We start from the raw sequence: 22,225 nt of genomic DNA, 5'->3' as shown, positions 1-22,225 counted from the left end.
AGAGAGAGAGAGAGAGAGAGAGAGAGAGAGAGAGAGTTTTCTAATAAATCATAGAATCTCTATAAGAGTCTTTATAAGTATTTGAAAATATAGATAGAGACAAAAAAATTTTAATTTTTAAATCTGTCACTCAACGTCTCAAATGTATAGAGTTGTCATACTTAATTCACATTTTAATGATTTTGATTAATAAATCACGGCATTTATAACTTATTTGCAATGTAGAACTTTATTGTTTGCGAGGAGAAATTCCTTCTATTTGATGTTACAATATACCAGGAATCAGTGGTAATTTTGCAGAACTATGTAATGACCGTTTACACATTCGCGCACAGTTCGATAACGCTGGCGCTAATAATAACACGAAAATTATATAGCCGTAAATTATTTAGGTATTTCATTATATCCCCTGATATTGCGCTTACGCCACATTGGAGTCATCTTTCCTGTGCATAATATCACGTTACCACAAGTAATGAGATTTCACTGCATATCGCCATTATCATTCTATTAATACCTGTGTACGCACATGCAATTCTATCCTTTTACATTTTAGAGCTTGTATTATTTAAGATTTTATTTAAACCTGTCACATTTTATCATTCTATATATAAAGAGAATTTTTTATTTAAAAGTGACAAAATGATCGTTATTTTTAAACGAAAATCAATATAGTGTTTGTATATGTCACTCATCAGGGTGATACTTTTCAAGCATAGTATGTATAGAAAGTAATCTAAATTCAAAGTTTATAAACATAGAAAAATGTCATTTTTATTGTAAATTGTATGATGTAGACAGACATTTGAAGCAGTAGATATTCGATACATTGAAGATATAAGATCTGCGAGAAACGTAATAATGAATGTATAAAGACATGCCGATGCTCGCACTAGAAGAGAAAAAAGTTGCATTGAAAAGCATTGTCGACCAAGCTCGTAAAGGAGGATCAATGATGTTCTGTGCAGAGGTGTCGTTTCGCAGCATTGGGATTGGAAATCGGGTATCTGGATTATCCTTTGGTATCTTCTGGTATATCACGAGCTGCTGAGTTAGAGTAGTAGCGGGGTATAAGGAAGGGGTGCAACAGACCTGCATTGCTGAAGCAGCGGTAGCAGTAAGACGCTACCAGAAGAGATCCTTTATATGATCACCTTGGTTCGAAGGAGCGAGGAACTCCGACAGAACGCTCTCTCGGTATTATCCATCCCTTTCTCCTTTCCTGTCCTTGCGTTTCTCTATCATCTCTGTAATCTCTTCTCATCTTCCTTTTCTTCTTGCTCCTCCTGCTCCTCCTTCTTCTCTTCCTCCTCCTCCATCCTCCCTTTATTGGCACACCCGGTATAATAAGGAACGAGTTTGTATTTAGTCGGCCATGCGCAGTACTGCCTGTTGGCGTATCATCGATCAGACTGGCGACTGACTATTGGACCAAAACAAGAGGATGAGAATGGAAATGGAGATAAAGAGAAAATATCGAGACAGAAAGTACAACAGATACAGTAGGAAAAGTGAAAAGAGCAAAACATACCGAAAAGATTTTGATTGCAGAGACCGATTCTTTGTTAAAATTAGATAAAAACAAATAGAAAATGTAAGGAGTCATAATAGACAATTTACAAGAAGACAGTTATTGTTATTTAACAAACAAGACATTCAAAATGATTTTTATTGTAATAATTATGTATGTTTATTATATTAATCTGTCAAACTGTACAAGTTTGTCATAAACTTTCACTGTAAGCTAATGATAGTGTTCATTAGTATTATATTTTTTGAATATCTTCGCAGTAGCGATTATAATAGAGATTTTAGAAAGAAAGGACCTTTTGTGTGTGTGTGTGTGTGTGTGTGTGTGTGTGTGTGTGTGTGTGTGTGTGTGCTAATCGTATCGCATAAAATAAAGTGATAGTTGAAGAGATTGAAGGTTAAGAATTGCTAGTACTGTTTGTTTCTTTTTTTTTAAATCTGCGCAAAGAGGAGGAGATATATATATACACACACATATACACACATACACATATATACAATATGTATATGTACAATAAATGATAAGATAGGATGACACTATCCCAACGATAATTGGAGATCTCGTTACTTCCCATTGGTGACTTCAATTTGGGATCGACGATAATGAGATATTGAATCCTGATCCTCTATCTCCCGGCTTCTCCCTCTCTTCTCTCTCTCTCTCTCTCTCTCTCTCTCTCTCTATTTCTCTCTCTCTTTCCTTCTTTTTCATTACCTAGCGTTTCAGATGATGCTTTATAGCTTTCTTGGTTTACGTACAAACAACATTAATGCAAATTTTGTGTGTGTGTATTTGTTGAATTGTTAAACATCTTCTAGCACTTATTAAAATACTCTCTTACTTTTTAACGGTAGGATAACATTGATACTATCAATATTATCATGCTTTGATAAGAAACTATATGACCTATTCGTTTATGGGTTCACGTAATGTAACTATAATAATATACATGCTTTAGATGATCTCATCTCTTTTAGAAAACAATAATAGTATTTTTTTTTCTTATTAAATTGATTCAGAAAAGTATATATCGGTAACAAATTTTTTTAATAAACTGTAACGTAAATTGATTTGAACCGATATCTTTGCGTGTAAATATTCTGATTCTCTATCTCCGTGAAAACCTGTATTCGTTGAAATATAAGCGGAAGATAATTTTGGGGTAACAGCTTAAATTGACAGGGCGACGCGTTTCCATTCATTCAAATTACGCACCAATTCTGTCGGTGACTTTGGCATTGTTGCTGTAAATTGGTCCACGCCCTAGCCTCCGGCCTCCCTCTTCTGTTAGGAGTATATGTGCTTGCGGAACAAATGCATGTGTCCAGTTTTTTAAATAACATTCTGTGTGTGTAATCATTATATATGTCACAGTCAAAATGTTAACTTGGTAAATGTATATACACTTACTGTAGTCTGCTGTAGTCAATGTATATATTTACTATACGTAAATGTATACATTTACTAAAATTAACACTTTAAGTGTAATATATGAATACATGTATATAGAATATTCCACAAGGGTAATTTCTTTAAAATTTTTTTCATCAAATTTAAATCTAATTTTCTCTTGTACAGCTATGTTGTAGCAATGTAGTACTCACAGTTTTTAAATTATAATTAAAATATAATTAAAATAAAAAAATTTTTTTTAATTAAAAATTTTAGAGCAATAAAATGTTTAATATACGTATAAGATTGGTTAAATAATAATTTATCTAATAAAATATAATGCTTGTTATTTTTTTAAAAACGATAATCTATTATATATAAGCATATTGGAGAAGGTGACACGCGTCTTCACCACAGGAGGTTGAATAAGGGGATTTGTGTTAACAAGTAATCTAAAGAATATAAAAAATAGAATAGCAATTTTTGACGAGGTCGTTTGAGCACGATAATTAACCATAAAACAGGATTGTGGCACGTGTCATGTAAGTGGTAATTGGATGAAGTAACTGATCATCTAGTCTAGAACAATCATTATAATTTTCCAATTAAGGATGATAGTGTAATGTGTAGAACACATTAATGTATAAATATTTTTCAACTGTAGTTCAAACATATAAATAAAAAATTTGTACCGCTTTGTTACCAACTATAAAGTATTCATGTTTTTGTGTGAATTCTTAATTAATATGTAAAAAATCAACGAGAAGAATAGATTAAATTTTTTTATCGTGTATAAAATAATTTTTACGGTCTTTTCACATAAAAATGAAAAATTTTTTCAGGTTTGGTTTCAAAATCGGAGAGCAAAATGGCGCAAGACAGAGAAATGTTGGGGCAGAAGTACCATAATGGCAGAATACGGTTTATATGGAGCGATGGTACGGCATTCTTTACCACTTCCGGAAACGATTTTAAGAAGTGCCAAGGAAAATGAATCCGTTGCACCGTGGTTGTTAGGTAAGACAGAAAACATCTCTGATAAAAATCTTACATTAATAACTTTGACAAATTAAATATATAACATGTATCTTTGAATGGTTTTTTTTAAACTTGATTCTAAAATTATTTAATTATAATTATAATTATAATAGCTTTTACTATTGGCAATTAGCGCTGTACTATGTGCGCGATAAATTTCAAATTATTAAATTGTATTTTACATATTTAATTATTAATTTGTATACATGTTTCGGGGCTAACTTATTAGCTATCCTCAGTATATACAGATGATGTAATTAGATGAGCAATGAGCATAAGACGTAAAAGGCTATGGTATCCGCATGTTTTTCATTAATTTAGTATCCGCAATGTTTTTATGTGAGGTGGTCAATCACCATTTCTTAGAGTGAAAATGCAACCAGTTGGCTAGCTGGATGGTGCAACCGTGATTAAGCGCCTCCATTAAATCACTGCCGATAAACGTTATTGATATAAAACAAATTCAGTCAATTAAAACAAGAATAGTTTCGCAATAAAATTCTTGTTCGCTTTTGAGCATCGAAGTAAACTGCTGTCTCGTCAAATTTAAACTCTAATTCCCAATAACTAAAGTTATTATAATTATATTTTTTATATCGGGAAATTAAGATTATTATTTGTTTTAATTATAATTACTTCCAAGTCTCTCTCTCTCTCTCTCTCTCTCTCTCTCTGTCTCTCTTTTCCTTTTTAAAAGATAAGATAGAATTAACAATAAGTTCGTACGACAAGAGAATATAGATTATTTAATGTCTAAGAAAAAAAAGTGTGTGTGTGTGTGTATGTGTGTGTGTAAATATAAATAAGTATGACATAATGTTTACATATATAATACATTTTCATTATTTATTGATTACCTTTGCAGACATAACTAGACATTAAATAATTCTAAACTGTATTTTCATACTTAATTAAAGCAATATTATTCTATCACTATAAAAACCGGAAAATATTCTATCTTTTCGTTCCGTAAAATCATTTAAGCTAAAGCGGCGGAACAAATTCCGAATATTTTTTCTGTTGGTTTTTATCAGCTCAATCATCTAAGACAAGCAGCTTTAACCAAGATTTCGAATATAATCAAGAACTGATTGACTGTGGACCTGTAGGGATGCATCGGAAATCGCTCGAGGCAGCAGAGCATCTCAAATCTGGCGGAGAGGACAGCGGCAACGACCAAAACGGAAGCGGAAGCAGTCCCCACCATAATCATCATCAAGGAGGACCAACCAGTTCGGAGAGTGGACAGGAGAGCCAGGATGGTATGGGACCTTCGTCATCTACGAGTAAGTCTTATTCTATTTAGATAACATATATTTTATTTATTATTTCATACATTATTTTATATATTATTTCATATATTATTTCATAGAAATTTTATATAATAAAATAAATTAGAGGAAAGTCGCCGATACTGACATAGGTCTCTTAAAATGACAACCCCTTATTTTTCGGAAACTAACTATTGTACTTTATATTTATTAATACTAATAAAATCATGATCTCTCTGTTTAGCTAATTAAAGAAGTACAAACTCATGATTCGTAGGCTTGTTTCTACATCAAATCAGCTAAAAACGAATTCTACAAATGCGAAAATAAAATTCTTACGATTTTCTTTTGCAAATTGTGAGGTTTAAATAATAGTGACTATATTATTGATAATATTACGTCATTTTAAATACTTGTAGTTCCCGAAATAAGTTTTATTTATATTATTTTTCTCTTAGTCTTTTCCGAGGTGGTAACCTAGCTGAAATATTGTCCCACAGATTACATGACATCATATGATTTCATCTGATTACAAATAATTTTTTTCGTTACATTTGAAGTCGTTTGGTAAAATATACGAATTTATTTAATATTATACAATGATTTATCGTGGTTGCATACGTAATTATTAGATTATACATAGAAATTTAATATGAATTTTATAATGATTTCGAGGACTCTGTCCCATGATTACATTAAGTGGTTACCCCCTCGGTCTTTTCATAATACGATTTTTAATTTAAAATTGGAGTGCAGCGTAAACCGACACACCTGTCCGTAAAACAGATCATGAGCTAACTTAATCATTATAATGTTGGTTTATAGTGTCAAATAAGTCTATTGGAGCTGAAAGCAGTCGTGCATATATGGAACAACTCTAGAAAACTCATATTTACATATTTGCATCTTGCAGAACAGCATTAAGTAAATATGCATATAATTCAATAAAAATGTTTTATAACGAAGTAAAATGATTCTGAAAAATCTTATATACATTCACTTATAAGTACCTTATATAGATAATTCCTGCGAAAGAAAAAGAATAGGAATACATATTAGCATTACTGCCTACTGTGTCAGTTTTGGAGCCCATTTTGTCAGACACTCATTTTTGCATATAACTTACGAAAAACTTAATTATTGCAAAATTGCTAACAGTATTATAAAAATTGCTTCTACTATCTGATAGAAGACACTTTTTACTTTGTATTTATGTTTTTGAAGTTGTATTTTTACCTTTTGTTTAAGAAATATTGTCTAAAAACAAAGTGGTATGTCGGTGACCTTCCTCTACTTTTAAAACGAAATAAAAGTTTTGTTGCAATATTGGCATAACGATGGAATTCATAATTGAGCATATTGCATATTAAAATACTGATAAATTTTTCTGTGAATACACCCTTTTTAGAATTTGTAATATTATTAATGAAAAATTTTGTTAATACTCTTTTATTATAAATAAATGTTTAAAACACAATTTAGGAGGAATGATATAACTTTGAACAATATATAATAATAGAAATAAAATAGGAAAATTGAATAAATAATAACTAATAAAAACTAGAAAATTAAAAAATCTATTCTCTAAATCTTTTGGAGTGAAATCTCACTCCAAAAGACTGAAAATTGAGCTACTATTAAAGAAAAAGTGAAAATATTTTTACTTTTGAAGAAGAGTGGCAGAGTTTCATTCTTTAGGAGTGAGATTTCATTCTTTTGGAGTAAGATTTTACATTTTTGGAATGAAAGTCACTCTAAGAAATAAAATCTCATTCCAAAAAAAGGAGTGAAATTTTATTCCTTTGGGGTGAATCTCACTCCAAAAGAGTAAAACCTTATTTAAAAAAAGAGTGAAAATCTGCCACTCTTGTTCAAGAGTGAGAAGTCTTTACTCTTTTTTTTGACTGGCTCAATTTTCACTCCAAAAGATTTAGAGAGTACCTATTCAAAACTATCGGCATTTTGCAAAGTACTGTAGATATATATCAGGTACAATGACATGTATTATTATTTACAGGTGTTGTGCAGGATACGGAACAACTCAGAAACGAAAGTATTGCTTGCTTGAGAGCGAAAGCACAGCAGCATCAATTGCAATTAAATCTGCAACCAACATCGACACCTCCAAGTGGGTCGTATCCGTCAGCACCACAATCCAGCACACTACACACTTCTGTTTAATTGTGAAAATACTGACACTTTTTCTGATACTTCCGTGTCTAATATTTTTGCTGTTGATGCGGAAGCACGTGTCCTGCCTGGCAGACTGTCGTAGATGAATCGGCAGCACCGATTTTTAAATTAGTGATATTTTTTTAATAAATATCTTGTCAAAAATCCTTTTAAAATATAAGGATCTTTCTGAAATCACTTCTAATTAATATCACAGCCAGACTGCAGCAATGGCATCGATTGAACAAATTTCTTGCGAGAAAGGATCTTGGATTGTTCCAGCATGTGATTACAATTTTCTACGTTCCTCGCGTCGCCTTTAAACGCAGTTCTGTGAATTTTTGCGACCGAAATTATCTGCGATGCAGTATTAATTGTGAAGCTCGAAGAAATATACAAGATATATGTGTGTGTGTGTGTGTGTGTGTGTGTGTGTGTGTGTGTGTGTGTGTGTATCTGTGTGTACACACATACACACACACACACACACATACACACACACACACACACACACACACACACACACACACATATATATATGTGTGTGTGTATATTTAAAATTACAACGAAGCGTAACGAACTAAGATCGAGTGCTTGATTTGCATTATATAAATCTCATGTAACAATCAAGCAGGCCTATAAATTGATATGGATTCACATAATCCTTCGCAACGACTTGACATACAATGATGAAGACGCTATGTCCATGTTGCGTTTCAAAAAAAAAATGCCGAGAAACGCCGTTGAATAAACAATAAAATTAATTGTTAAGCTTAATACTTATCAACGAAATAACAGCCTACTGGTTCGTATAACAAACAAGAAAAGATTATCTATCTGGAAACCCTGTCGTTGACGAACATAAGTAAATATTGAAAGAAATTTTATTTCGATAAGAAAAGTCGATAAGAAAAGTTATCGATGGACAAGGCTTGATTTTTAGTCCGATCGATAAGTTTAATAGATCGACAGATCGAGATCAAACGGAACTACCTAATTAGAATATAATTGCTTTTAAAGCGCAAATGTGTATGTATGCATTATTTGTGCGTGAGCGCGCGCGCGCGCGTGTGTTGCGCGCGTGTGCGTGTGTGTGTGTGTGTGTGGGAGGGGGGGGGGTGCGTGCGCGTACACATCTGAAACTGAGAGTAAAGTGTGATAAAAAACTTGAAGATTTTGTCTTCATAATGTTAACCTGCAACGAATGTTGAGCAACGTAAAGAATAAAAAAAATAAAAAGACGGAAAGAGAGATTGTGGAATGGGTAGCATGAAGATTACAAAATATATAAATACACATCGAAGAGAAGCGAACTAGAGACCTGTACACACTTAAAAATCTCCTCTAAGATTTACAAGTTTAAAATAATATGCAATCATCGAAAGTTAATTCGATTGTTAAACTTATGTGTATGGGTATAAGGGAGATAATATGCATGTAGATGTGTATGTCAAATAAAGTAAGAGAGAGCGAGAGCGAGAGCAAGAGCGAGAGAGAGAGGGGGGGTGCAAGTCAAAGATTTATTTAGCGAAGACTTCCTATATCCTGGTACTTAAAGAGAAACGTAACTGTCAAATGTGCAATATATCGATATAAGTTCTATACTGATAAGATATTATACTTTAGTAACAGATACATCTACGTAAGGCAGCTACAACGTCGTCGGTGTCTCGTCGGGTTTGATTGTTATAAACAAATTTTACAATATGTCTCTTGAAGATTGTATGAAACGAAAGTTGGTGGAATATTGCAAATCTAATCCTTATACTTTCCATTTGTGCTACGAATAAACTTATCCCCGCGTTGCACCGTCGTTTCGGGACGTCAGCCTTCTGTACATAAATATACAAATAAAAAGTATATATATATATATATATATATACATATGCGTAAATATAAAAAGATTAAAGACTAAAATTAAACGTGATTGCGAGATATCCTGAGCCAGACAAAAATTTTTTTGTGAGTATAAACAGTCGAGAAGTTTTTGTAATTATTATGTAAAAATAATGTTAAAAAATTTTGTTTATTATTTTATTGCTAAATTTCTGCAAGCACTTAAAATATAAAACAAAATAGTAGATAATTTTAATTTGTTCTTTTTTTAATTACATTAATTACTTATTTAAAGTGCTTGCTGAAAGTTATTTGACTCCAATTGAAGCCTATTATATAAACGTATGTTTGTTTATTTTAAATGTTGGACACAGATATTACATCTGAGCAATTAAGAGACTATAAAAAAATTTGTTTAACTCTCCTATAATATAGCAGTTTGGTAGAGAACTACTTACTGATGTTTGGTTACTATTACATTTAAAATATAAGTTCTGTAAAGATAATGAAGAGATTATCAGATCATAACTTTTTATTTGAGCGATGCATTTCGTCTGGCTTAGAGCTATCAAGTTGTACACGTAACATAACATATTATAATTTAAAAAATTCGATCATGAGAAACGAAGTAACCATACATTCTTTAGAAAAAATGCAACCTAAGAGTCATAAATGGAAGTGACACCGCTGTTATTGTGAAAATACTTGATGATGGACTTTGGATCTACAGTGAATTCTCTATATCCGAATGTTCCAAAGCATGCATAGTAGTCGGCTAGTATACGTAATAAATAAAATTTCTGAACAAGTATGTTTTCATTTTTATTATCCCATTTATATGTTATAATATTATTTCGCAAATTATCGTATCTGTTGCAAAATCTTATTACATAATATAAGATTGATATACATCATTATTTTAAAAACATCTTTATTAATCCTTTACGAACCAGGTGAGGTATGACATACTACAGTAAGATGAACTTCTATAACTTTTTAAAAAGTAACGCGCCTAAGTTGCTATGGTTTTGTGCAATTGGAAAGTGCGTAGTTACCAATTATACTAAATTATAGTATATTTATGAAGTATAGCATGGGGTATGAGATATTCCACAAATCCATGTTGATTTTCCACTTGGTTTGCGGAGGGTTAAATTACATAATAGAAATAATATTATACATAAAAAAATATCACAGTTATAAAAATATGTCTTTAAAAAGAAACGTTTTCAATACAATAGTTTCGCAATACAATTCTAATTTATATTTTTTACTTTGTCGAGCAAGTATGCGTGGTCGATCGATTAAATTATGAAATCGTGACTTTCCTCTTTATGATTCCCTATGGTACTATTCGCTTCTTATACATATTATAAAGCTGTTTCAGTAAATGCAATTATCTTTTGTGATAATTGTTAAAATGAGGGTAATATATGCAGAATTGAAAAAGTTACTTTGTAAAAACAACTAATTATAGTTATAATTTTTTGTTTAATATAAATTTGTTTAATATAAAAAAATATTTAATATAATATATTTTTGTTTAATATAAAAGTAACTTGTTATCATTGTAAATTACCGACTTTAAAAAGTAATAAGTTACAGTTACTCGAAAAGTAATTTTTTACTTACATTTTAGTTATTTTTCGCCACGGAGAAAAAACCGTTTGATTGAATTAACTGGAATTCTGTAGGAAAATGAACAATCTGGTTAAGTCTAAATTTTTGGTTAAACCTATTAGAATTCTAGTAGATTCTAGTAGCTTTAACCAGAAATCCAGTAGATTTACCCAGAATTCTGAATCGTTTATTTTCTATAAGAATTCCAATTAATTCAACGAAACATTTTTTTTCCGTGTATTATTAACAAAATAACATAAATAACATTTTGATACTAATAATACCACAAAGAAAAAAAATTTATTTACGCTTTTATATGTTATACAGCTTTTTATTTAAAAGATAAAAAGTGTTAAATCAGAAGGATATAGAAAAACCTAAAACAGTAAGATGTAAGCAGTACGTAAGCGAATCGACCAATTACAATAGAAAATGTAAAATAATAATATATCTTTATGTTTTTTATGACTGGCTGCTTCGCTTATTGTTTACGTGCTTACTGTTTCACGATATTCGTACAGATAATTGGCTTTTATGGATCTTTTACAATGAATAATATTGAGTAGTAAATAAATAGTATGGAATAATATTAAGTAGTAAACAGTTAAAAATTGACCAATCATAATCGATTATTAGGGGAGAGCGGGGCGGGTTGTCGTACTGGGTTGATTGTCAAAATGCTTATAACTCAATCACTATATAGCAAAAAAATCTTTTTTTTTTTACTGTAGATTGTTGATGTAATATTAATTCATTGTATAAAATGGTTTGCATCAAAAGCACCCTCCTATATTATTTACAACTTTTAAGAAAATAAAGTTGGTTAGTAACTTTTTCTTATGTTTTATTTTTTGTTATTTGATAACTTTTTAGCATTATCAATTAAGATTTCTGTGTAATAATAGAAAATGACATGTCTTAGGAGACTTTTGATGCAGTTAATTAATCATTATTCTGACAAAATTTATCAATATAGTTTCTTTTACTAAAAACGGCTATGTGGGTTAGATTGTCCAAAATGAGCTAGGATTAGTTGTCACATATCCGTGATGCTCTGCAAGACGTGACCCACGCGGTCCTATGAAAAATGAAATAAAAAATAATACATTAACAAGGAAGCATCAAGCGCGGCGTTGATTGCACATAGCATAGCTTTTTTATTCCTCTCTAACTTTTCCAACTAGACTGTTACGTCTGAATTCTGATAACAACAAAGTCTCTCGTTTAGAGGTTAAGTGAAGTTAATAGCGTTTTCGGCCCGATCGGGTTTGCACCAACCTGGGTTGGATTAATCTTTCCCATTGGTTGATGTCACACGCTCTACCAATAGGAGAGCGCAAAACGCCATTAATCCAACCCAGGTTGGTGCAAACCCGGTCGGGCCGAAAACGCTATAAGTGAGTTACAATTATGGTACGAAATCAAAAACGAAAGACGGATAGAGGTAAAACTCCACCTGATATTGTTTTAAGTGCTGTTAGAGCAGTAAAAATACATAATGTGTCCATCCGACAAGTCGCTTTAGAATTCAATATGAATTATCGGACCCTAAGTCGTTACTGCAAGAAGATTCCAGAAGAGGATTATTTACATGAAAACGTTGCTCCAACAATTCATGTGGGCTATGTTAAAACTAAACGGATTTTTACTGATTCTCAAGAACAACAATTAGTTGATTACATTTTATATCCTTCGGATATTTATTTTGGTCTCTCTCCTAAGGAAATCAGAGTTTTGGCTTATAATCTAGCTCAATGTAACTCAATTCAAATGCCACCGTCTTGGATTACAAATAAAATGGCAGGACAAGACTGGTTTACTACATTTGTAAAACGTTACAGTAAACTTTCAATTCGAAAACCAGAAGCAACAATTAAAGCAAGAGCGACCAGCTTCAATAAAACTAATATTGACCTCTTTTACACAAATTTGGAAAAGGTTTTATCACGTCATTATTTTAATCCTCAAGATATATGGAATATGGATGAAACAGGAGTCAGAACTGTCCAAATACCAGATAGAGTAGTTGCTCGGAAAGGTTACAAGCAAGTAGGGAGCATTGTTTCAGCTGAACGTGGCAGTTTAGTTACTCTAGCTTGTGCTGTATCTGCAATAGGAAATCAGATACCACCTTTTTTTGTATTTCCTCGTGTACATTATAAGGACTATTTTATTGCATTAGGTCCACCTGGATCAAGAGGTACTGCAAATAAATCGGGTTAGATGCAAGAAAAAGATTTTGAACAATTTTTGAGGCACTTTCACAGTTACACAAAATATACAAACGAGAAACCAATTCTATTATTGTTAGACAATCACAATTCACATCTCAGTATTGAAGGAATAAATTATGCAAAACAAAACGGAATTGTAATGTTATCCTTTCCACCGCATTGTTCGCATAAGTTACAACCATTGGATAGAACAGTATATGGACCATTAAAAAAATATATCAACTCTGCTTGTGATGCATGGATGTTAAACCATCTTGACCGCAACATGTCTATTTACAATATTCCTGAAGTTGTTGCTGTTGCTTATCCACTTGCTATGACACCAGCAAATATTCAAGCAGGCTTTAAATGCACCGGCATATTTCCTTTTAATAAAGATATTTTTACGGACTTGGATTTTGCTCCAAGTTACAGATAGGCTACTTCCTGAAGAAAATAGGTTAGTAGAAATTATATTAATTTAATAATATGTAATTAATACAATTAAATGTAATAATATAATTTCAGTAATAGCAGTGAACAGCAAGCCATAACAAAAAATGCGGCAGATAGGATGGAAATAAGTAATCTTAACAATTCTTCAAGAAATAATATTTGCCAACCATCTACTTCTGTATCAAACCAAGATTATGTCACTAAGAGGCCATTTCTTGAGGAAAATAGGTTAGTATAAAAAATTAATTTAATACCATGTTATTAGTATAATTAGTATAAAGTTAATGTAATAATACAATTTCAGCAATAGTAGTAAACAGCAAACTATAACGAGAAATGTAGCGGACAGAATGGAAATAAGCAATCCTTCAGATCATGCACTTTGCCAGCTGTCTACTTCTACATCAAACCAAAGTTTTGAACAATCAACTCCAGAAGATATTCGTCCTCTTCCTAAAGCTGGTCCACGGAAGAATCCTCAACATATGGCAAGAAAACGAAAGACAGCTATTCTTACCGATACACCAATAAAAGCAGAACTTGAACTAAAGAATAGGGAAATTAAAAAGAAGAAAGAATTAAAAGTGTGTGTGTGTGTAAAAAGGAAATTATTTAATAAAACAGATAACAAGATAAAGAATAATGATGATTCTGTTAAAAAATCTATGAAATCCAAACATACTAAAAACTATAGAAGGAATACTGATATTCAAATAGATGGTGTGAAAGAGGAAGAATGTTTCTGTTTAGTTTGCACAGAACCCTACTCAAATAGTTTACCTAATGAAAAATGGATTCAATGTATTTTATGTAAAGGATGGTCTCATAAAACATGTATCTCTAAAACATTACATTATGTGTGTCAAAACTGTGAAACGTAAGCATTGTAGATTATTAGAAGTTTTACAGTTTTTCTTTAAATATACATTAGGTAAGTATTATATTAAGTATAATCTATAAATATTGTGTTTTTAACAATATACATTAAGTATATTATTATCTAAGTATATTTTATATTAAAAAGAGTATAGTATCTATATACGGATTCATCGATTGGATCCCGTGTGCTTAAGAAATAATACCTTTTCGTTTAAATAATACAAATAATTTCAATATATATGTATATAGAGATTTCTTTTTGTTCAAAAATAATTATAAACTTTATTATTACTTTTGAAATATTATTTTAGATAATCTCTAAAAAGACTGCATATTTTATGTTCATAACATATAATTTTATTTTTAAAATAAAAGTATGTATTTTACAATATTTTAAAATATTACTTCTTGAAAAAAAAAATAATAATTAGGTATTATTGTAGAACTGTTTATTGGAATGACGACACTTTAGACGATCCGGCGTTAACCATTATGTATTTTGCTCAAAAGTACAAGGAATAATAATACAATGCTTCGCTTCACGTGTACGCAGGATCTCTCTCGATCACATACTTATTCTCTACTACTCGCTTATAGCGCCGCGGTGGCGCTCGCTTATCCTACGGTGGCGCTCGCTTATCGCGATTAGCCGCACTGTACTGAATACCAGAGAAGCGCTTCTACATTCGGCTATTCTGACCGCTGACCAACTCGGGCAGCAACTTATTGGTTGTCCACGGTTTAATATACTCTGCACATGTTGAAGTAATGAGAGGTCCTTCATGCGTCCCGACACGCTCTACGTTATAAGTATCATTTGCTTTAGCATCAGTTATCTTGTATGGACCGAGAAACTTAGGTTTCAACTTCAAACCTGGACCCTGTTGGGTACGCTTAATTGCTACCAAGTCGTTTACATAGTATTTAGTCGGTTCTTTTCTACGCAAGTTATACGTTCGGCGATTCTCTTTTTGAACTTCTAAAATTTGATTTTTTGCAGCATTCCGCAATTCATTTCGTTCATCCTGAAATTGATCACGTAATTCCTCTTCTATTAACTCTTTAAGACGAAAATCAACTTTATTCCGTAATTTCGTACCGAAAAGCAATTCGAATGGAGTAGTTCGGATACTGCGGTGAAAGGAGGAATTAATTATCTGTTGTAATCTACCGATATGCTTATACCACTTGTCTGGTGCATCTACTGTTAATTTACTCAAGACCGACAAAATTGTACGATTTAGCCTTTCTACCTGGCCATTGGCCCTGGGTAATCCGGTGGTTGTCGTTAAATGCTTTATATTTTCTGACTCACAGTATACTTTGAACTCGTTTGAAGTGAAAGCGGAGCCTTTATCACTTATGATTTGAACCGGGTTTCCAAAGTAGACCTTCTGTATCTCTAACTTACTAACTACTTCTTTGGTCGTCGTTGACTTAGTGGCGTATAGCCAAACAAACTTACTAAAACTATCGATGATCGCCAGAATATGGTTATAATTCTTGTTAGTCGAGTGTAAAGGACCCAAATGGTCAATATGATATGTGTGAAAAGGTGTATCACAATAGGATGAAGGAAACCTTCCTGTTTTCCACTCTTTCTATTCGTTAATATGCACGGAACACAATTAACGATACATCGTTCAATCTTCGATCTTAGATTTGGTATAAAATATTCTTGCTTAACTTGTTCTTCCGTAACTTTAACCGCGTAATGACCCTTCTGATGGATCATCTTTATAATTTCATTATGCATCGATTCGGGTACTACTATAAGGTCTAGACCGTTTTGCGATTTGTACAACATGTTTGACTTAACAAAATAATCTTCGTATGATTGGCTTTCTAATATTTTAAATATAGGTATGAGTCCACTGTCATTATACTGAGCCTTCTGTATTTTTAACGTAGTTTCGCCTGTGGATATTAACATAATAGGATATCGATTAAGTGCATCGACGTGCCTCATTTTAGTGCCCGCTCGGTGCTCAATCGTGTATTTAAAGTCCTTGAGCATCAAAGCCCATCGCGCTATTCTTAATGATAATTCTTTCTTTTCCATCGTTCGCTGAAAAGCAGCACAATCCGTCACTATTTTAAATTCAATACCTAGCAAGTAGACTCTAAATTTCTTTAACGCAGTGATAATTGCGAGAGCTTTTAATTCATAACTGGGATATCTACTTTCAGCGTCACTTGTTTTACGGCTTAGGTAGTGAATCGGATGAAGTCTTTGATCTTCAGGCGATCTTTGTAATAAAACGGCTCCATAACCGTGTTGGCTAGCATCCGTATGTAACTCTGTTTCATAAAGCGGATGATAAATCTTTAACACAGGTTTCTTAATAAGTGCGTCCTTTAACAAACAAAACGCGTTACTCTCTTCCCTGGTAAATCTGAATTTTTCGTCTTTGCGCAAAAGATCACTTAACGGCTTTGCTATAGTCGAATAATTAGCAATAAATTTACGAAAATAGCCAGTCAGGCCTAAAAAGCTCTGAACATCTTTTAGCGACTTTAGTTCTGGAAAAAGGGCAACTGCTTGTGACTTATCTGGAGACGGATGTAATGCACCGTTTTCTATAACATATCCTAAAAATACAACACGCTCTACCAAAAATTGACATTTCTTAATATTAATTTCGAGTCCGTATTCACTAGCCGTTTGCAATACTCTTTTTAGTCGTTTAATGTTTTCTTCAATATCTGGCGCGGCAATGATCAAATCGTCCAAATATGGAATAACAACCCCTTCTGCAATTTCTTTCGCGAACACGCAATTTATGAATCGTTGAAAAACTGACGGCGAATTACACAACCCGAAAGGAACTTTTAAAAATTGATACTGTCCACAGTGAGTCACGAATGATGTATACTTGCGGGAGTCATTTGTTACATCTACATGAAAAAACCCATTCCGCAAATCCAAAGTACTAAATATTCTTGCATCCTGCAATTTATCTAATTGATCTTCTATAAGAGGTAGCGGGTACCTATCTTTTACTATCACCCGATTTATCTTACGATAATCAACACAAACGCGTGATGACCCGTCCTTCTTTTTTACAATCACTATTGGGCTGGCGTATTCGGAAGAGCAAGGTTCTACTACGCCGTCCTTCACCCAATCACGCACTTGCTTCTCAACGATATCGCGCTCTATCGCAGGCAATCTCCGCGGTCGTTGATAGATCGGTTCCTCCGTCTTTAAAACAATATTCATTTCGACGTTCGTTGTTTTACATTTAGCGGGTCTATAATTTGTCACTATATGTTTAATCTCGCCTTTTATCTTCTCATTCACTTGCTCACCAATATCTAACGAGGGTTCATCTCCTACATTTATGTCAGCTAAAAAAACAAATTGTCTTTCTTTCGTAATTGTCACTTCACCCTTAGCGATAGTAACATTGGCTTGTAGCAACACGTCACGCCCGATAATCATGTCCAATGTCATAGCGGAATTCGGAACTACATATACTTTAACTGAAAATTCCTCGTCGTCTATCTTAATTATAGTCTGGAAACATCCTAACGATTTAACTTCGGCTTGACCGAATCCGACTAATGAAAGTTGAACGCTATTTAGAGTAGGTTCCTTTAACTCATGATAAATTCTTTCGCAGATAAATGTTACGCGACTACCCGTATCTAGACAAGCACGGACTTTTAAGTCACCGACTATTACCTGTTTACATATATCATTATTCGGCGCAACAGAAATACTATTTACTGACGCCTTGCTTCTGTCGTTATTTACTTTCTTACTTTCTGCATTCGCAACACATTCAAAGGACCTGTGTCCGAATTGGTTACACTTAAAACATTTTGGCCCTAACGTTTTCGACTTACAGTCTTTAGATGCATGTCCGACATCACCACAGTTATAGCACCGTACCGTCTTAGTTTGGACCTCTGACTTCTTTGATTGTTCCTGCATCGTCTTCTTTGCCGCTGTCACCTTTCCCCGGATACTCTTAGGAGCTTGCGTCTGGTTCGCCTCCCATATCTCCTCGTATGCCCGTAAGCGCTCTTTGAAGTCACGCAATTTTTTGGTCCCATAAAGAATCGCTTTGTTTCGTTCGTCGTCCTGAATACCATAGATGACATATCGTATCAATGCCTCGTCTTCGATTGTTCCCCTGGCCGCTAATTCTTTCATTACTAGGTAATATTCTTGCAGCTTCTCGCCTTTCTTCATCGTCCTCTCAGACAGCATTCGATGCAACAAAGCACTGTCTATTTTAGTGGAAAATTCTTCTTTCAGCATAGCCTTCAAGGTTTTCCAGTTCTTCACGACACCTTCGCTCTGAATATAAAGTTTCGCAAGTCCTGTCAAAGATCGTTTAGTAAATATCAGCTGCTGCATTTCAGTCCATCCAAAAAGCGTTGTGGTGTCCTCAAAATCTGCTATCCATCGTTCAACCGGATAGGCGTCACTACCATCAAAATTCTTAATAGAGCCTTCCACGTCTCGAAATGTCAGCGCAAAATCTCTACGCCTCGCTGTTTCCCTCTCTTGCTGTATCACTGGTAACTCGTTACATCTTGCATGGAATCCAGCATTTCCTACTTCGTTCACCCCACCAGTGTTTTCGTTACCCATACCGTTCGCGGGTACGTAATCACTTTTACTACTCGCGCCTTCATCGTCGTCGCCATCGTCGTCGGAATCATCATCATTTTGACAAAGTATATGAAAATCCATCAAGCTCTTGCAAATTCGCTTGGCAATATCTTCTTTCGGTCCTCCGTAATCCAAACAAAGAATGTTACAGATCGCTATCAGATCACGCTCCGTAAAAGTCTCCTGGATAAGTGCAACTTTACCGTGATAGTCGCTCCCTCCATCTTGAAGTGTAAATCCGCTGAAACTTCTCAATCGGTTACGGTTTTTCCGATCGCCTGCTTCGCCAAACACCAATTTATGGAACGCCTGAATCACTTTCGCGGGAGCTGTCGCGATATTTTTCCTGATTCTTTCATTTTCTCCTAAGCACTCCATTGTATTCGGCACTCAAAGAACTGTTCTCGTATCGTAACTTCACTTCTCACTTACACGTCGTGCTTCTCCGTCATGTATATGCGCTGTAGCTTTTGCGCATACACTGTCCCACGTCTTTCGCGCCTTCAATATGGCGTCCGATGCTTCTCGAACCTTCTAGATCCTTCTTTACGTCTTTTCGCGCCTTCCGCTTCCTTCGTCGTCTTTCTTTCTGCGTCCTTCGTCTTTCGTCTTCCTTTTTTATCTCGTCTTTCGTCCTTTGTCTTTCGTCTTTCTTCTTTCGTCTCGTCTTTCATCTTTCGTCCTTCGTCTTTCGTCTTTCTTCTTTCGTCTCGTCTTTCGTCTTTCGTCTTTCGTCTTCTGGATCAACGTCTTCGATCACAGCTATCGTTGTCCTGCGTAGCACACGCCGGTGCCGATGTCGTCGCACACAGTTCCCAATTCTTCAGACACTTTCGACTAATTCATCTGGCACTATCCCGGCTGAGCCCCCAAAATGTAGAACTGTTTATTGGAATGACGACACTTTAGACGATCCGGCATTAATCATTATGTATTTTGCTCAAAAGTACAAAGAATAATAATACAATGCTTCGCTTCACGTGTACGCAGGATCTCTCTCGATCACATATTTATTCTCTACTACTCGCTTATAGCGCCGCGGGCGCTCGCTTATCCTACGGTGGCGCTCGCTTATCGCGATTAGCCGCACATGGTACTGAATACCAGAGAAGCGCTCCTACATTATTATTTGTTCAAGTATAAAACTCTCTCTCTCTCTCTCTCTCTAATGTTAAAATAAAACATTTTGTATATTTTATCCATATCAATATACCTATTATAAAACATGTGACAACCAATCCCGGACCGTGTGACAATCAACCCCGAGTATGGGGTAAAATGTCACATTTGCACAGCTTTACTTAAAATTGAATAATTTATTTGTACGATGACATGTGTCAAAATAATATTTTTTTTTTAGTACCCAAAGGATGTAAGTATATTATAATGTACATAATATTTCAAAATCTTGCATACACTGTTTTTTAAAAATCATTAAACAAAAACTGTGACCGCCCCGGTCTCCCCTATCTTTACCTTCGATATTGGACAATTTCTTAGGGTTTACAACTTGCTACATCATATTACTTTTACTGTAAACGATCCTTTAAAGATAAAGAATCAGTAGGTATTAACAATTAATAAGCAAAATTAAGTTATTGTTTCCTGAATGCAACCAATTTTCTACGCAATCAGTAGCGCCAATAGCGCAACTATTCAAATTCTAATCAATCGCATTAAATGGATAAATAAATTAAAAATATGTAAAATAACTGTAAAATATCTCAAATTAATTACTAACTCAAAAAAAAATGTAACTAAATTAAGTTAGAGTTACAGCCTGAAAAACGGAACAAAGTTAAGTTAAATTTACTGAAAAAAAGTAACTCTAACTGTAACTTAGTTACAAGTACTTAACTAGTTACTTCCCAACTCTGGTTGTATAAATAGATTTTATAAATAATTAATAATATTAGGATTTTATCATTGATATTTGTTTCAAGAAATGTAAACCAAACAAGTTTGTTCTTAAAATCTTGAAGATTTCTTTTACATTTATTTAATACATATCTTTATATTTTAATATACATATATGTGTAATATTAATATTATATAATATGTTAATTGGATGTTGATTCTTGCAAAGAATATAATATAGTTAGGTATGTTCCAAGGAACAAAAATATCAATGCTGAATATTTACAAAAGTACAAAAGTTTACAAAACATCGACTATTACTATACAACAAACTCTTCTATAATCATACTTTTTATATTATTTTATCTCTACAATCGGAAACTAACCTTAACGGCATAATTAGTTAGCATAACATAGTTTTCTAACTATAGCATTTATCATATTCGACTCGTATATTGTTTCATTAAATTAGATAAACAGACTTTTAGTTTTTCGGAAACAGTTAACTGACAATTTCTGCTTGTCTAGGCCTTTTAAATGTCTATTATTATTGGCAGTATTATTTTATCGATTGAAAATCATTCTTTTTGACCAATATCATTTATCGATGTATTTGAATATTCTATGAGATTTACATATTATACGAGATATTCATAAAATTCTTATCACATTTACTCAAGGCAAAATTATTTGATATATAACACGTAATCAGGGATTTAATCACAATTGCTATTAACTTCTACAAGTTATATAATATATATATATATATATATTGTATATATACAGAGTGAGTCACCTAAGGCCGGCCATCCGAATAACACTCACAATTTTGGAGATAGGAAAAAATATCTCAGATGAAAGTGGAACGGTTCCAACGAAGACGTGTTTTGGTCATGTTGTCCTTCTTCTAGTTGGAGGCGTTAAAAAGATATGAAGGTCATCTCCACTTTTTTAAATGAAATTGTATAATTTTTTTTACGTAATGTGATTCTTCTAATGATTCTGCATTTTAAAATATTAGGATAGAGATATCAAAAAACCAATAACTTACGAGATATCTTATATTTTATTCTGCAAAAAAATATGTATGCAAAATGGATAATTTTTTAAATAAGCAAATATGTTTTTTTTCTACCAATTAATTCATCTCATTATTCTGTTCATAAATGTATTACAATTATAAAAAAATTAATAGTTTACTTATTTAACATTTTATGTCAATATGTGTCACAATAAAGTATAAAATATTTCGTAAACTATTGGTTTTTTTTAATATCTCTACCCTAATACTTTTAAAGATCATAATATTGTAATTCTCGTAATAAACTATAAA

The 22,225-nt window shown here is 33.0% G+C and overlaps 1 protein-coding gene across 2 annotated transcripts in view; it reads left to right on the top strand.

The window, feature by feature from the left end:
- The window catches only part of LOC108765720 (visual system homeobox 2), a 90,501-nt gene extending 83,088 nt beyond the window's left edge, over positions 1-7,413 (top strand). The window contains exons 5-7 of one of the 2 annotated variants that reach the window (XM_018514564.1): positions 3,766-3,940; positions 5,071-5,247; positions 7,250-7,413. In XM_018514564.1, the coding sequence (XP_018370066.1) occupies positions 3,766-3,940; positions 5,071-5,247; positions 7,250-7,413 (516 nt within the window). Of the gene's footprint in view, positions 1-3,765; positions 3,941-4,995; positions 5,248-7,249 lie in introns of both variants that reach the window. The other variant, XM_018514563.1, reaches the window with a different exon arrangement.
- Positions 7,414-22,225: the final 14,812 nt, after the last annotated feature.

This window comes from Trachymyrmex cornetzi, unplaced genomic scaffold (genome assembly GCF_001594075.2).
Source record: "Trachymyrmex cornetzi isolate Tcor2-1 unplaced genomic scaffold, Tcor1.1 scaffold511, whole genome shotgun sequence".
Lineage (NCBI taxonomy): Eukaryota > Metazoa > Arthropoda > Insecta > Hymenoptera > Formicidae > Trachymyrmex > Trachymyrmex cornetzi.
Note: the sequence above shows the minus strand (reverse complement) of the source record. Positions and strands in the feature narration are given on the sequence as shown.